Source organism: Vanessa atalanta, chromosome 10 (assembly GCF_905147765.1).
Source record: "Vanessa atalanta chromosome 10, ilVanAtal1.2, whole genome shotgun sequence".
NCBI classification, from domain to species: Eukaryota; Metazoa; Arthropoda; class Insecta; order Lepidoptera; family Nymphalidae; genus Vanessa; species Vanessa atalanta.
This window is the reverse complement of record NC_061880.1, coordinates 5,030,202-5,048,175: the sequence shown is the minus strand read 5'-3', so window position 1 is coordinate 5,048,175 and position 17,974 is coordinate 5,030,202. Positions and strand designations below refer to the sequence as shown.

Here is a 17,974-nt window from a genome sequence, read left to right as displayed (position 1 = left end):
CACCGGCAAACCGATCTCGACGCACACGCGCGCCCAAGGTTCGCTACGCCAAGCAACGCCGGCCCCTCGCGGCCAGGAGCCCTGCAAGGCGCTTCCACACCCTAAAACACGACACCGATCCATCTGGGGGGCACAGTACCAGCGCCGGCGTTAGCAAACAGGGCTCCGCGGGCTAAAGGTAACCGTTTATTTTCCACTGACATGTCCGCCCTCGATTGCTTTTCACATGCACTGCAATATCACATTTGTTAACGATTTAGAGACATAACTTCCCCTATCATGTAGAGTCTTAGCATTAAGTTAGGGGTAATAATTTTCTAGCATTATGTTGAATCCGTGCTACTGTCCGTGTCGGAAATTAGTGTGACCTTATCTCATTAAGGCTTCGTATAAAATTTGCTATGTATTACTCGACTCGACTCACACAAAAAATTAATATCAATTGTCTAAATTGGGTACTTATTATTATTACGTGTACGGTGTATTAAGGCTCGATTACGTCAACATTAAAGATTTATGTTATGTTTGAATGTTTCATGATTGGTTATTTCAGTGCTTAAAATTTTCCAAATAAATTAATTTGATGTCTTTTTGTGTTTAGGACGCAATATTGGTAGTAATTATTCCAATTAGTCATAATGATAAACTTTCAAACTTGCTTTTTAGATTAACTATTGCATACAAAGTCAAACATCAAGCAAATATAATGTAAAGCCTTACTTAGCATAAATAAAATAATTTTACCTTGTGTAAATCATGTTCAGAATAATTAGGTAAATAAGAAAAAGATATTGACGCAAAGAAACACTGGTCTATGTAATAAATGTTATTTGTAAATGTTTACAGCATTATGTCGAATCTTTTATTGTTACATTTTTCCACATAATTTCCATATCATGTAAAACAAGAGGAAAAGAGAGATTTTTCATTAGTACTCTGAACATCAGCATTGCAGATACAACAACGTTTTATAATATTATTTTCTTAGACAATTTGGCAAAGTACTGCATTCAAAAATAAACTAGTGATCGTTCCTGACATCCTGTAATTACAATAAGAACATATTCATTTTGACAATTTATTTTTATCTGTAATAGTAATTTCGCGCCAAGCCGTCTCTTTCCATTCTTTTTTCACCGGCGATATTAAATATTGGCACTTATTTAAAGAGGCAGTTATAAATAGCGGCTTAGGTAAATTAAAAAATATAAATGGCACGTTTAATAACTAGTTCAGCGGTTAAAAAAATATTTAAAAAAATATCTAACCTAACCTCATTCTATCATTTTCACCGCTCATTCAGTTATTGGACTGCTCGATTATTTTTAGAATTGACATTGTATGATAAAATAACCGACTGATTGATTTTTTATTTCTGTCCATATTTTACTGTCGCAATAATTAATCAACCACCACTAAATTAAATAACTGCTCAATATGTTTTTCAACTGATCGTCATACAATCTCGAATATTTAAATTACAGCTCAAAAAATTATTTCCCTTAAATATTATAGTCATGATGTACCTACTCATCGGCCCTACCTACCCTACAAGGCTAATGTACCGATTTTTTATTGCTAATTATCTCTAAAATGATTAGTCCAAATTAACAATCTATATATTTATTTGATCTACATTAAATAAACAGCATTGTCTTAATTTTATAATGGATAAAATTTAACTATTTCTTTACGAATTTAATGTAACTTCAGTTATGCGTTAGGTAGGTTTTTTTGATTTATCTATGTAATAATATCAAAAAGATTGTATATTTAAAGCATTTTTGTAATCCATAATTTATGTTGACATTATAAAATATGTGTGTTCAAAATCACAGCTCACTTTTAAAGAACTATAAAGAATATAAAGTAAATACGTATAGATGCTATGTAGCAAGTAGATCTCTTACAATCGGATTAATAGTTTAGACTGAATCCCTAAAAACTAATGAAAATATTTCTTTTGTTTTAAAATATTTATACATTCTATACATTTAAAGCTCCGATATTATTTCATTTAAGTTCATCTGAGCTTAAATCATTTAAACTAGGTATTTTTTTACATAATTTATATCTACTTACGTTATATAATCTAAAAAATTTACACGACTTTCTTTTTAAAATTCAAGAACATTATGAATACCAATAAAAAATATTTTTGTTTATTTAGCTTTAATTATTTTCCGTTATTTTTTTTAAAGGCTACAATCTTAAAATTCCTGAAATCTATGTAGAGAATCTACATTAAAAAAATGGATAAAACTATATTCAATAGTCGGCTGCCATTTATTTATGTTCAACACACATTTAACAAAGCCATAACTTAATCCTTTGGTTCTATTATTCCTATTTTTCGCATATAATATCAAACTGCCTGCCTAAGAAATCTATGCTAACTGTGAATTTGTTGATTTGTTACATTTTCACGACTGAAACACTCAACCGTTCATCATGACATTTTTGTTTTATACGGTGGCGTACACGCGGGTAAAACTGCGGGCGGGAACTCCATAAAATTGCGAACACACTTACTTTGAGAATTTATTTTTGTCTGGTCTTCAAAGAGGTAACTAATTTTTTTTTTTTTAAAATCATCTTTTATTATTTAAAGTTGGTCCTTTTTAAACGGTTAATCATGACCCTGGAGACTACGAAATTAAGTAATTAACTGCGATACAGCTGTTTTATTTGGCTTTCATACTTAAATTAATATGCTTTCCATAAGTTTTCTAAACATTCTGATTTAGTCAGCTCTTGCGCTCTTTAACGAATCCTTGTGTATCTTTTAGTTAAACATTTACTTAAAATAATATTATTATATTTATATATAAAATTATTTAAATTATGAATTTATTATTATAATATTATGTAATCATTAAATATAATTCAGACAATGACATATTTGTTATGCACAATTGCATTCAATGTGTAAGTACTTGATGAGTACTTGTTCTCCTATTTTTATAAAGTAACCGTAGGTGGATTGCATTTTTGGTAAAAATACCAAATAATTGATTAAAGCTGATTGTACTCTTCCACCAACCCGCATTGGAGCACCGTAGTGGAATATGCTCCAAACCTTCTCCTCAAAGGGAGAGGAAGCCTTAGCCCAGCAGTGGGAAATTTACGGGCTGCTAATGTATGTATGTAATGTACCCTTCTTAGTATATTTTTGTGACATAAGGTTCATATTCATTGGATTCATAAATTACATAAGTACTTTTTATTGAAGTGTTAACTTATCATAACATTTTACTTTTAAATAACCCATGCCCACAACTTAGGACGCGTAGATTTTAGTTTATAACGATGTCATTTCTCATGAGTTTCATGAGAAAGGTGCAAGGGAATGCACTGGAAATTACATGAAAGAAAATAGACCAAAATAGATAGAGAAATATTTATTTTTTTATTACCTTACCAGCAAAAATCATTCATCATCATCTTCAATCATTGATCGATTCAAATTGATATCAATGTCTATTTTTTATACTCACCTAAATCTGAATACATAGATTATATTTTATTTGCTCGTAGTATAATGTGAAGATGTAGATGCACCTCCCTGAAAATAATCCTGCCGGTGCCAACAGATAGCGTTTATAATATTAGTTGTGTTTCAGCTTTTTTTATACGTTTATTATATCGACTACAAATGAGACAAAAAGCAAAAAGTCTAGAATGAATTTTACGCCCTAACTATTTCGTATATATTCTTCCAAAGAAAAATATTTTTTTCAAATTGTAACAAACAAACAATGTATAAAAAATTAAAATGTAATGCCGCTGACAAAAAAAAAGTTTCCTAAATTAATTTTATTAAATCAGACATAAATCGTAGCGCGCGGTCAACACGAAATTATTTGCCTTATTGTAGATTTTACTTTGATGATACACAACTTAAAACAAGTAGGGCTTTTCTATCAGAACAAGCACTAACCACAAAACAAGGTCATGAAACAAGTGTCAGGAATCGAAAGATAAATAAAAAGCCTATAAACGTATGTCAGTTTTCAGAAATTCATGAGGGAGAAGTTCCTACAGAATAACACTGGACAGAAAACACGTATTTGCTATTTCATTCATTCATATTTTGCTATAATTGTGTGCTTCAACAGCACCTAGCTAACTAAGTCCTCTATAATTTGTTGTATTTGGACAATTAATGCAAATAAGAGGTATACGAACATGCTATGCCAAGTAAAGAGACGCCTTGGTGCCGCCATTGGTTTATTATGTGCCAGCCACACATAATTTGTAGACATGAATTTAAAACATTTCATTTATTTAAGCAAAAATAAAAATAAAATGCCTGGATTGAACAGATTACTTTGCAATGTAAGAAGTATAAACCATTTCCCACTGCGTCAATACTTAACCAACCATATAAGATCTTATTACCCTTTAGCTTGAACTTACTTGCTCACCCTTAAAACCGGAAGGAAATAAAAATATAGCAATACAAAGTGTTTTTATGACAATAATAATTATTTATACTAGAATATTTTGTTAATATAATCCGATTAACGTACATTGCTTATGATCGCAATATACATTATATACCTGCTTTACACTTCATTAGTAGTCAAATGTAGCATTACCATATAAAAATGATGAATCTGGAGGACATTTTTATTATTACTATTGATTTATTATTTTAATGCATGTGTATCATTTTTATTTAAATTACTTGTTAATTTTTAAATGACTCTTATTGATCCAAATTTCAGTAGGTTAATCCAATATGAGACTTATTACATTCCTGAGAGCTGATGGAACCTTTTAAAGTAAAAAGGCTTTTACATTTTATATGACTGTTATGCTATACGATGTTTAGGTTATGAATACATACTTTTGCAAAACAATGCTTATTAATAGAGTAGATAAATATACAAATATCGATAACGCAAAATTCACTTCATTCAAATCGCTGATTTAAATCTTCATCGTAATCAACGACGATATAAAATATTTTTAGTTTAGGAATACAATTACATATAGTTATTTTATGCTTGTATCTCTCGACCTCATACCTAAAACAATAATATAGCAAACACATACTACATATTATTATTGTTTTTAAATTTAACGATATTTATCTACTATATCAAGCTATACCTAGTTGAAGCTTATTTTGCAAAATTGCTTGTTAAAGTAGTAGGATCTTAAGTTTATTTTAGTCCAAGTATTTTATTATTAATCCAACTACATATAATTTTTTAAGATAATTTTTTTTTTGAACAGATTCCTTTTCCAGGTTGTTTGATTTGACTTTATCATTATGTTGTTATGTTTTGGACAGCATATATATTATATTTTAAAAACATATATATTATACCTACGTAAGCTTTTAACATTGTTACAAAAAATAGTAAATGGACTAGCTTGAACTTACCATTTATAAAACATTAAAATATTTTTTGCCACTTGAACAAATATTTTATAACTTAACTTATTTGCTAAATCCATTATGTTTACTAAGTATACTTACCTTATACTTTTAGCAAATATTTAATTATCTAAATATGTACATCCTAATGTACCTACTATCTTACGTAGTGAAGAAATAAAATAAAATCGTATTTTTAAATTTCATATTAAAATTCATAAAAAAAAAAAAAAAATTATTATAACCCTTATAACTATACATAGTATACCCAATTTTGATGACGAATATAAATAGAATATAATAAATTGGTATTAAACAGAATGTCAATAACTCTTTTAGAATGTTTTTACCCTATATGCATACCAATGGATGTAAGTTATCCTCAATAAAACAATGTATTTTGAAACTATTAAAAAAATTGGTTACACCAAATAATTCTCACTCACGTGAACGAACTTATGTATGGAAAATTTTTGATACATTTTCTCAAATCATAACGTAAGCTTATAGTCTTACTATAAAATAATTGGTATTTTCATTTTATAAATAATGTATTTGAATCGCCAAAAGTTAATAACAACACACACAATATATAGTAGCTTTAGAAATTATTTACTTAAACTCAAAAAAAATATTAAAGTATCGCACTGAAAATAAAATTATTTCCATTCATAGATTTAAGATATGATTTACGTAGAAAACGATAAATAATAATCATATTTCGAAGTAAATAAAGGTACATAATTTTATAATACTTAATTAAGTTTATATTAGAAATTATTCGACCAATAACCTTCCTCGGTTTAAAGTTGGTACATACGTAGCAAAATGCTAATAATGTAAAAAATCGAATTGTTATTTTACCGTTATAAAGAGTTCAAATCAGAATTCAAAGCTTGTTGAACCAAAAGTTCGCTTCGGTTCACACGACAATCAACACACGCGATGTTAATACTACAATGTACTACCATTATTTTAATAATTTGTTATGTGACTACTTTATTAAATCTAATCATTACCATCTTTAATAATTAAATATATACATCGATACTAAAATAATAAATCGAATTTAAATTACAACACTAGCTCAATGTCATTGGGCTATATTTTTATATTTAATTCATAATCGGGAACAACTTTTAACAAAATATTAACTTAACAAAGCATTCACAATTTTGCATACTTATCAAATTATTAAAATAATATTATAGATAATATTTTATTTATTCATCAGTTGTCAGTGAAACAAGCAAGCTTACATTTTCTTTGTTACTTATTGTTATATTTTGCATGTCATATACAAAACAATACACTTAATCTCTCTCTGCCGCACTATTAGTATTATTTTATATACAGCTCATTTAAAATCTCACTCGGGATAAACTAAAAAGTAACTTATGGTTATATGTTAATTTAACGCATTTATCCTTTAAATGTTATTATTATAATAAATACCGATTATCACTGGCTTAAATCTTCATTGTTCTGCGATTAGTTTCGACTTTGTTCTTACAATTCGACATCTGTGCACGTGATGTGTAAACGTATGAGGATGTATCTTGTTTATTAGTATTTATTATTCTACTTATTTATATGCAATACAACAACCATTGCAGGTAAATGGTGAACTTATTGTTGTTTATTATAACATAAAGTAACAAATGCCTTCGAATACATAATAAATTACTTATCATAAATATCGCTTGACTTCGTTGATTGGCGTAATAAAGTTTGCTTCACACTAAACATAAATAATAAGTTATTGAGTATACATATACAATATCTCCTCTCCTATAGAGAAGGCATTTGTCGAGCAGTAAGATATTTATAGATTGTTACTATTACTGTTACCTTATCGTACCTAACTTATATGTTGACACACAATACAATACAAACTACATAAATATACCTAATATAAAATAAGATTTATTAAATAAGACTAGAGAAAGACATCTATACGATCCTTATGGACATTATATAAGGCAATTATTTATTATTATAAATTCCTAACAGTATATGTCAATACATTTTTTTTAAATAACTCGAGCTATGTTAGTTACTGGAAAAACCTTTGACTTGACTTAACTTTTGAATTTTTGATAACAATGACGCTCGACAGCGCAACGGCAGGAAAATGAATGCCTGCAAACCCACTGCCTTAAATAAATGCACCTTTGAAATTTTCTAAAGAATGATAAACACTGCTTCATTACGAATTCATCATCACGAAACTGAGCTGGGTTAACAATTGTTATCATACAGCTTTAGAATGAAAATTTTAGAATAACATTCGATTTTTTTTTAAAAAAAAAAAGCTTTTTAATACCTAATCCCTCGAATATATAGGTATATAAAATATGTAATACGTTTTTCCACTCGTTCCTAATTAAATTACATTGTAGTCTAAAACGATACCAAAACGGTATTGCTTACGATTATAATAAATACTTACTACGTTTTATGTTAAAAAACCCTTATTTGTCTTCAACTATAATTCAAGAATTAACTGTGAAGATTCCAAATAAAATTATATTATTTAATCATATTATGATACATTTTACATATTTTTTTGGAAATCATAAAATGGAATTATACTTTTTTAAGATAATACCTTATTATTTTACAATATTTAACAATATGTCATGTAAAATTTTGAAATATTCAAGAACCGCCATGAAACAGTAGTAGCTCTATTTCACCAATTTACATGGGTATTTTGATTAAATACAATTATTATCTATCCTGCACGAAAATCTATAAATAATTGAAATAATATATTGAAGCGACATAATCATATCCAATCATTTTTTCACTGCGTCATTATAAACAAACAAACAAACGAAAAAGTGCACTGGGTATATAACTTAACAGACTTAATAGAAAATAACATGTAACTGTTCAAAATAAAAGCACTCGATTTATTTCTTCACCGATTAGACTATTTCATCTCACTATCGTAAAGTGGCACTTCCTCGGCCTTCATCATAAGCATAACACTTTAATGTATTTTTAAAAATCTTATTGAGGAAACTACGAACTCTTTTTGGTTGAAGACGCGATAAAAAAGTGTTGAAGTGATCGATAGCTGACGGGTAGCGGGTACTGCAGTGCTTCTGCAGACTCAAGGGCGTCGCGCCGCAGCCAAGCCTATTCGATTCTCACGCAAATTATGCCACGGAGGCTTTGTATGTGTTCATGTGTTAGGACTTAGGACTTTAATATTTAAATTATATTTGTTTCCGTCTGTAACTCGTTTGTATTTAATTTTAATATTCAATAAAATATTATCTTTTTGTTTATTAATTTTATTCTGTTTATACGCATATTATAATTAATAATCATTTAATAAATGGCATCTGGTCGATACTAAAATCGGTTGTTTGTAAATTTTATTAATGCGTGATTTCGTAAATGAAGTGTTTATCACTTTACTTAGCACCTAAAGAAAATTAAAAACTAGATAGGTTTTCGTTGGTCCTGTCTGAAGGGTATGAACGAATCCTACGATCGCTATTGCGTTAAAAAGGGAGCTTAAATCAGCCGAACGGTCGGGTAAAGCGAAAGAACATTACAAACAAACGCAAATACATAGTAATATATTTAGGACATTGTAAACGCAAACTTATGCCAAAAATGAAAGAATTATCAAGAAAATAAAGAATGAGGTCAAAGAAGCCAAGTTTATTAAACAACTCGCTTTTCTTGCTCTTGCTCGCTTATGTCGTAATTGGTTAAGTGTTTGCACGAAGTATAAAGTTAAAATGTTATTTACTCTTTGGTAGTAGTATATTACCAAAAAAAATTGTCAGCAGTCAGGTATATGAATGTCTGTGTTCTAGTTTGACGTGCTTTTCGTAATTCCGCTTCATGTGCATTTATTATACATATAAACCTTCCTCTTGAATCAATCTATCTATTAAAAATAAAACGCATCAAAATCCATTGTGTAATATTAAAGATCTAAGCATACATAGGGAGAGACTTTGTTTTATAGTATGTAATGATGAGTAGAACGTGCTGGTCAAAAATGAGTTATATTCGTACGAAATGCTGTAACTTTAATAAAAAAAAAATATCTAAATATTTATTGAGAATATATTATATAACTACAGACCTATCATTAATTATAAGTTTTTGTATTTATTTATTTTTATTTTTATTTAAAGTGGAGATTAAATAATAAGTGGTTTTGTTTTAATACCATCCTGCAACACTTACGATACATTTATTGCTAGTAATTTATGAAATTACGTTTCTCAACTTACACTGATAATATTTTTTTTGTAAAACATTAGTATATATACAAGTTTTCATATTATTTTCTACTTATCAAACATAGAACACAATATTAAGAGTTTCTTTTTATTAAAGATGTACTGAGTACTGAGCCGAGATGGCCCAGTGGTTAGAACGCGTGCATCTTAACCGATGATTTCGGGTTCAAACCCAGGCAGGCACCACTGAATTTTCATGTCCTTAATTTGTGTTTATAATTCATCTCGTGCTCGGCGGTGAAGGAAAACATCGTGAGGAAACCTGCATGTGTCTAATTTCAACGAAATTCAGCCACATGTGAATTCCGCCAACCCGTATTGGAGCAGCGTGGTGGAATTTGCTCCAAACCTTCTCCTCAAAGGGAGAGGAGGCCTTTATCCCAGCAGTGGGACATTTACGGGCTGCTAATGTAATGTATAAAAAAGATGTACTTACTTACTTTTTTAAATGAATATATAAACATGTCATATAAACTGGAAAGTACATAAAACACGTTAAGCTAATTAAATAATTATTATTTTTTGAATTATTCATATATTGCAATGTTTTCGTAACTGCTACGAATAAACGTAGCACTACTAAATTTCCCCATATTTTAAAGTTACCGACTATTTTAGGATATGTCTTATCTATAGTAGTTTATTTTTTTAATTATTTTATTATGAAAAATCTACATGTACCACCAATTTGTATTTAAATGCGTATGTTCGCGTGTTGCAAAACATTTAGACCTTGACCTTTGATGCAGTTGCATTTAACACAAGTGATGAACTAGACGTACATATGTATATATAAAGTAAACTATAGATAGATGATACATAATAAGTTCACTAACCAAAATAATAATAACCTGGAAATGAGCTGGAAACAATAACAACTTTTTATTTATAAAAGGAAAACTAAGGATTATAAAAAATCCATATTCAAACGCGCGAGCAGCTATAGAATTTAATTCATGTTAAAAGACCTTTCGTTGACTTTGCACGGGTTAAATCAGTTCACCTAACCTCACCTATTGGTAAAAAAATTAAAAAAAAAAGGTTTACTAATATTTGAAATGCGAAAGTTTGAATGGTGATTATAAAAACAACCTCAAATCAAACAAAAAAAACTGATAAGCTACTATTTATACTGGAAAAATGTGCTACGTACAGTACTTGATCCCTCTAGTCTAGTATGAAAAGGGTGCGGAAACTAGTAAGATATAACTTAAACAAATTGAAATCCGCCTGGATTTATTTGGAATTTGAACTAGTCTACTTTACAATGCATGAACGGTATTAATATTACCTTCATTAATTTTATTTATTCTAATACAAATCAATAAAGATGGCTCTTGATGTTATGCGCTGTCGCTCACTATTCGGGATATATTTTTGGGATCTACAAATTTTTCATCCATTTGTTAGTTTTGGAAAGATCCAACTATTTACATTCCGATTGTTGACATGAATTGTATATTACAGCTAGCTTCCATAAATTATTTATGATAATTACTCTTATTATTCGAAATATATTGAAGTCGAAAACACAAAACCATCCTTGAATCATCGAATAGAATTATCGAGATTTTTTTTTTTCAAGTAAATTAAACTATTTTAAGCAAAGGCTACTGGTACTTCATTACTTATATAACAATATTATTAAATGAAGCTGACGTAAAATAAAACGAATTATTTGTTGGTGAAACATGAAATATATTTATTTGTTCATCAAAATCATGCTAATTTATGCGGTTATTATCATACTTATTCTTCAAAAATAGAAATAATATCTATAAGTATAAGTATGATATTTCTTTTAAAGAAACCCAGGATTCAAACGCATTTAGGTATACTTAAAAACTTGAATTGCAGGAGTACATACAATTTAGTGGACGAAACGAGTATTCATTGTTTTTTTTGGCGCTATTTTACTTATTGTGGCTGACCTTAAAACCTCTATTTGTTTTAGAGATGGAAATCGTCCCCGAGGGAAAAAACTTCCGATTGGTAACCGAAGACGAGCTCCCAGCGGTCGCCGATATCTTAGTGCAGTATATGCCTGAATCTTTAAAGGTAATTTAAAAAAGTATAACTTTATTTAATTGTAACCATGTACATTTAACATCAACAGTAACCGATGCAATTGAAGAAAGTATGTTCTCTATCCGTCTAGTTGAAGTCAAAATCTCATGGAGTTATTCTAGTCTAATAATACAAGAAAATATTAAATACGTTTTTATTTCTAAAATTACTATCCCGTCAAAAATAATACCTGGCAAACTCAGACTCAGTTGTATTAAAAGTTTTGTTTGATTCTCGAAGTGTTTTATGCAATAGTATCCCCGATTAAATTAAGTATGACCTTATTTATATTCAGTTTTAATGGATAACAAATGGCTACAATATAATTTTAATGGATAGCAATAGCTTTATATATATAGATAGCAGATTATTTGAAGAAAAAACAATACGTAGTGTGGGATTATAGCTGAACATAATATTGATTTTACTTAGGAAGCCAAATTTCTTGGGCAACTAGCCAGATAAATTTAAACCATAAAACATACATTTTAAAACATGGAACTTTTTTTGTCTACGTTACAATTCATGATATATTATGGTCGCAATATCTCGCATTACGTTCGCAAGCGTAAAGTATAGTAATAGAGTCGTCTAATATATTTTTTAAGGCTTTATTTGTGTAATTACAGAGATCCTTTGTAAGTTAATGTACGTAAACTTATTCATAATTTTGCACAAACATATTTTGAAGGAGTTCTTTTAATCATGTCACTGCTCTACCCTACATAAGCAGCCCGTAAATGTCCCACTGCTGGGATAAAGGCCTCCTCTCCCTTTGAGGAGAAGGTTTTGGAGCATATTCCACCACGCTGCTCCAATGCGGGTTGGCGGAATACACATGTGGCTGAATTTCGTTGAAATTAGACACATGCAGGTTTCCTCACGATGTTTTCCTTCACCGCCGAGCACAAGATGAATTATAAACACAAATTAAGCACATGAAATTTCAGTGGTGCCTGCCTGGGTTTGAACCCGAAATCATCGGTTAAGATGCACGCGTTCTAACCACTGGGCCATCTCGGCTCTACCCTGCATCCTATTAACTATTTTTTCAAAACTCATAATCCGACAAAGATGAAATTTGTAAAATGAAGCACCTCCCTTAATTCCAAAATGTCCTTTATGAAATAATGTGTCAATTAATAAAATAATATAAGATTTTAATTCAGCGTAGATTCAAGCATTATGTTAGTCTGTGTCACTAATTCTATTAATTTTGTATTTAAGTTTCATCAAACGATTCAAACATATCTAAACAACAAGGTGTGGGACTTCCATTTTTATGTAGCGAAAAATTGGCCGGAGGATCCGATTTGCCTACATTTCCCTGGATGTACTAGCACGGTAAGTTTGTCCTAGTAATTTACAAAAAAATAAATTGTAATGTTTTGATGAATTATTGGAGAATTCATTTATATTTGAATCTTAATAAACATCGAATTAATAAATTATATTTAAGAAATATCTCATTTCTTATAACAAATTTCAAATTCTCAGTGACACAACTTTTCTTGTGACACATTTGCTACGTCACTGCCTTCATCTCATGACGAGAGCCGAACTAAGTACTCTTAAATACAAGTGTTACTTTTATACAAGAGACATCTTACCTTTTTAATTTTCATGGTGCATTCCCGGCATGATGCTGTTTTAAAAGTATTTATGTTTATTAATAAAAATATTTTTTTAGATATAACTAGTTATTATTTTTGCTGCTTATGTTTTTGTAGCTTATATTTTACTCTGATATTTTTTTTGTCAAGATGTTTATTATTTATTCTCTTAATAAATTACTTTAATTTCAGCCAAACAGTCAAATTTATGAGAGCGTAACTATATTCTGTCCATCGGAGCGCGCAGAATTGGTTGATTTGTTGACATCCGAAGACGTGTTACTTGATCTAACACAACCATTGTACCTGAACTTCACTCACCAGGCTATTGTTGGCCGCTTTGAAAAGCGCTATGAAGCCCATGACAAAATCACTGGTGATGTTTACGTGTGTGACAAACCACCTGAAGAACCCACTACTGATGAGTAAGACAAACAATTAATGTTCCACTATATAATATAAATGGCCTGACCCAAAGTACAATAAAAATATTATAATTATTTTATGGCTGTTATATCTATTATTATTTCAAGTTATTATTTTCGGGTAATAATAATAAGTTGAAAATTAAAAAATCAGCTGCTGTAGCAGGTATGCCAGGTTGCCAGTAAATGTATGCCTATTCCAATCGAAGGAGTAAAGTAAAAAAATCCCATATATATATACGTATTTCATGCCATTTGCATTAGCAAAATAATAATATTTTTTTTATAATACAACACTATTCCACTAAACTTCTCCATTCCAAAGTTTCGATAACGACTTCGTTAAAATACAAAATCAAAAACGCTTTATGTTCGCGAATATCATCGGCTATTTGAGATCTGAACCAATTTTATCGCGTCAGTTCGATCTTATAGTTACTTATTACTATTTTATTCTCTTCTTATAGTTGATATAGAAAAAAATATACAATGATAGTGCACTTGTTGTTTATTTTTTATATATTACATTAATAAATACCTAATCAACTGTCTTTAATTAACTCATAAAAATAAAGGTATTTGATATATAATCATACTTATTTTAATAAAAAAATGAGGCAATAGATAAAATAATTTAATGTTTATTTTATTTTACATAAATAAATCAACGACGCCCCGGGTCTGTAGTCTCGGATCCCCTTAATCCTTTCCCTGTTATGTTATCAGTGCCATTTCTATTAAATATATAATAATATTTAAACTTGTATCATAATTATAACTAAATTTCTATTAAAATAAGTTAAGTTAATATTTCATATTTTTCAGACTGCCACCGGACGTGGAGCTAGTTCGTTTACAGCCAGAACATATGAAGGCAGTCCACGATTTGTACCCAGCTAGTGATATCGAATGCCGAGAAGTTTTCGAAAAGCTAGTTGCAGAACTGCCTGCATATGGAATATTTGTTGAAGGGCAGTTGGCCGCTTGGATGGTACAATCCTATTATGGAGCCATGTTTTCAATGCAAACGCGACCTGAATTTCGTAGGAAAGGCTATGGGATTTTCTTAGCGAGGCGCCTAACCAAGGAGGTCGCCGCTCGAGGCTATAAGCCGTTTGTCGTGATTCGTCCGGAAAATGACGCGTCCCGTTCCCTCTACTCCAAACTCGGTTTCGAGAAACGTTTCCGAACGGTGCGCGCCGTTTTGCGTCCTCGCTAATGCGTTAAAGTTGATCACTAGCAGATTTTATTTTTTTAAGACTTTTGAAAAAAATCAATTTAGCTTACGATCTTTGATCGTTTAGAAAACTTTAGTAGTAGCTATAAGACGGAGCGGCTCTTGCTTTTGATATGCATTTTGTTACGGATATATGTTTTTTTTTTTCAATGTATGTAATGAAGTTCATCAACCATAAATTATGGTAAAATATAACCATTCAATCTGTTTGCGTTAAATATCACGGAGTAAAATTAAAGTATTATTTTATAGTATTGTTATATCTAGAAAAGTGGACTTAGTAGAAATCATATTTATAGTTCAAATTACACGCGGTTTCAAAAGCGATAGCCGTTCGCTGCGTTTTAGCGCCAGCCTAGTTTCTGATCTTAACGACGCTAACTTGTCAAGAAATTTGGAGTCTTGGACCAGACGAACGATTCAATCTACTTAACGCTATTATTCCGTTAGCATCCAAAAAGTTGACACTCATTGTAACGCTCAATTTTAAAGAATCTTAGAACGGTTTAATTTATTTGACGGTATTAAGATGCAACATACTTCTTGACATAGTTAACTTCTACAAATATCTCATTTAGGCGAACGCTTCATTATCACTCGTTGATCGAGCGGAACTGTCTATCTCATGGTTTATAAAATTTTGGGACCCGTAATGATCTCTATGATTAATTAAACGTATTCCTACTTATCACGATACAGTATACGTGCAAACCTGGGCCCTGGGTAAATTGTACATGAGAAATGCATGAGAAGAAAGTTACCGTCGTAGCACTCGCGAGTTGCACAATTCTTCGAAAGATTTAAGCACCATTATTGTTCATCTGACGCTAGGAATACGGTTCTATAAAAGTTTAAGGCTATAATTTTTACGACATTCAACCAAAATCAAACTATCCGGCGAGATTATTAAACATCCTTTCAGTCAACTAGGTATTGATAGATTTTGATAAAGGATTACATGTTGGGAGAGGTACATACATTTTCATTTATTTTATACTTTTGCTATTTTTTGATATAATTAAAGGATATTGAAAAGGCTGGAACAAAGAATATTGAAAGTTAGTGTGACACGCGTTTTATACATATAATAATTATTCGTAGTCTACGATAGTTTAAACTGTTTTTGATAACTGTTTTTCGTTTTAATATGAATTTTGTAGGTACTATGTTATAAAAGAGAACAATGACGGATAACGCGTAAAAATCATTAAACAATTTGATACAAAAAAGTAGATAGGTAGGTATTTTAATACGGGAAACTATTTTACAATTATATATCGGCGTAGATAATTCGAAACGTTTATATCCGTGATGTATCAAAAAAATGAAAGTATGTTAATTTATTAAGCATTTTTTTTTATTACTTTTACTATTTGTGATCTAATTACGTACTTACTAGTTTTGTATTAGTGTATAATATGTTTAGTTTGCTTTATATAAACATGGATTTGTATATCTGACTGTACAACAACATTTGGAAAGAATGGACGAAAAGGCGGGAAGTTTTGACAGTGAACGTTTTTTAACCGTTTTCATAGAATATCAAAATGATGTATGTTTGAACAACAAAATAATATTATTTTACCCTACAATTGGTTCGAATGGCACTTTTTAAAATTGGCACATAGCTTAATTTAAAAAATTGGCATTGAAACAAATGATTGCTCAAAATTTTCGAGCTTCCACAATACATTAAAAAATTGTGTGCGTCATTCGATTAAACAAGAGAAGGCCAAAGTTACCTTTAAAAATTTTAATAAAATAAATGATTTTTCCGTACTTATTACAATTTAACGAAAAATAAACCGTAGGATAATTATGAACAGTTTAATGATAATTATGTGCATTCTTGAATTCATGTCTAATTGTGTGTTTCAAATAAGTAGATGTATGTAGCGATTTGAGAATTCTGATACACAGTATATGTATGAATAACACAAGCACATTTCGAATTATATCCATTTAAATTTTAAAGTCGTACCTACGCATTACGCGATACATTAAATATCAACACTCGATCTACATACATCTACTTATTTAAAAGTGCAAGAATCATTAATAACATGCAATCATGCTAAATGCTTTCCACATTCCTACTCTACGTAGGTACGATTAAGTAGTTTGAAAAAAAAATCTTGAAATTATTAATTATAAGAGCAGTTTTCAGAACACTTTCCCTTGCCTAAATAAACAATGATGATATCAGGACATTACTCCGTCCTCGACACTGCAGTTGAAGCAAAATGTAATCGCATATATTTTAAATAATATATTTCAATCTTCTGCAGCTACACAAATAATGTAGTGTCCGTTCTGTATTGTTTATCACATTGACCTTGCAAAGGTATCAAGAAATTAATAAAATGATATATTATAATGGAAGTTTGTCTTATTTATTTTTATTTTTTGACCTTTTCTCAATAAATGTGTGTAACGCAGATTTATTTCAGCCAAATGGGAACTACTCTAAGTAAAAACTATCTAAAAACAAAGCCGTTATGTCTATACGATAAATTTTGTAATCATTTCTTTTTTATATGAATTATCTTAATATGTTTTTGAAGATATTTATATGACCAATAAAGAATATTTAGTGCCTAACTAGTCGATCAAAAATGAAACTAAAATATAATAAAATAGTTCAGAAAATTTTAATACTGACAAAGTTACTATTTAAAAAGATCTTTATTTTATAAATAGTTTAACTTAAATACTAAATAAGATATATATAGAAATAAAATAACACACGTACAAACTCAGGAGCTTGCACGGTTTTAACTTGCTAAATCTCCGGCTAAAATCTATGAGTTATAAGCACAGGTCAATCACATATCATATATTATATTGGAAGTATAATGAAAAATAATCTTCATAAATAACAAATATTAAAAAATCAATAATAATAAAAGTTACCATAGGTTGTTTTCCTAATTCTTATATGCATATATATAGTAGTCGTAATTATGCAG

The 17,974-nt window shown here is 29.7% G+C and overlaps 1 protein-coding gene across 1 annotated transcript; it reads left to right on the top strand.

Annotated features, from left to right (window-relative positions):
• Positions 1-17,376, top strand: LOC125066930. Its single transcript, XM_047675259.1, has 5 exons — positions 1-178; positions 11,618-11,721; positions 12,958-13,074; positions 13,536-13,768; positions 14,594-17,376. Exons 2-5 carry the CDS (start codon positions 11,620-11,622, stop codon positions 14,985-14,987), a joined length of 846 nt encoding a protein of 281 aa, XP_047531215.1. The 5' UTR covers positions 1-178; positions 11,618-11,619; the 3' UTR covers positions 14,988-17,376.
• Positions 17,377-17,974: the final 598 nt, after the last annotated feature.

Excerpts from the sequence above, each read along its gene's own strand:
- LOC125066930 (XM_047675259.1), top strand. The coding sequence starts at position 11,620 with ATGGAAATCGTCCCCGAGGGAAAAAACTTCCGATTGGTAACCGAAGAC. Across the intron at positions 11,722-12,957 it reads ATATGCCTGAATCTTTAAAG|TTTCATCAAACGATTCAAAC; the intron begins GTAATTTAAAAA and ends TTTGTATTTAAG. Across the intron at positions 13,075-13,535 it reads TCCCTGGATGTACTAGCACG|CCAAACAGTCAAATTTATGA; the intron begins GTAAGTTTGTCC and ends CTTTAATTTCAG.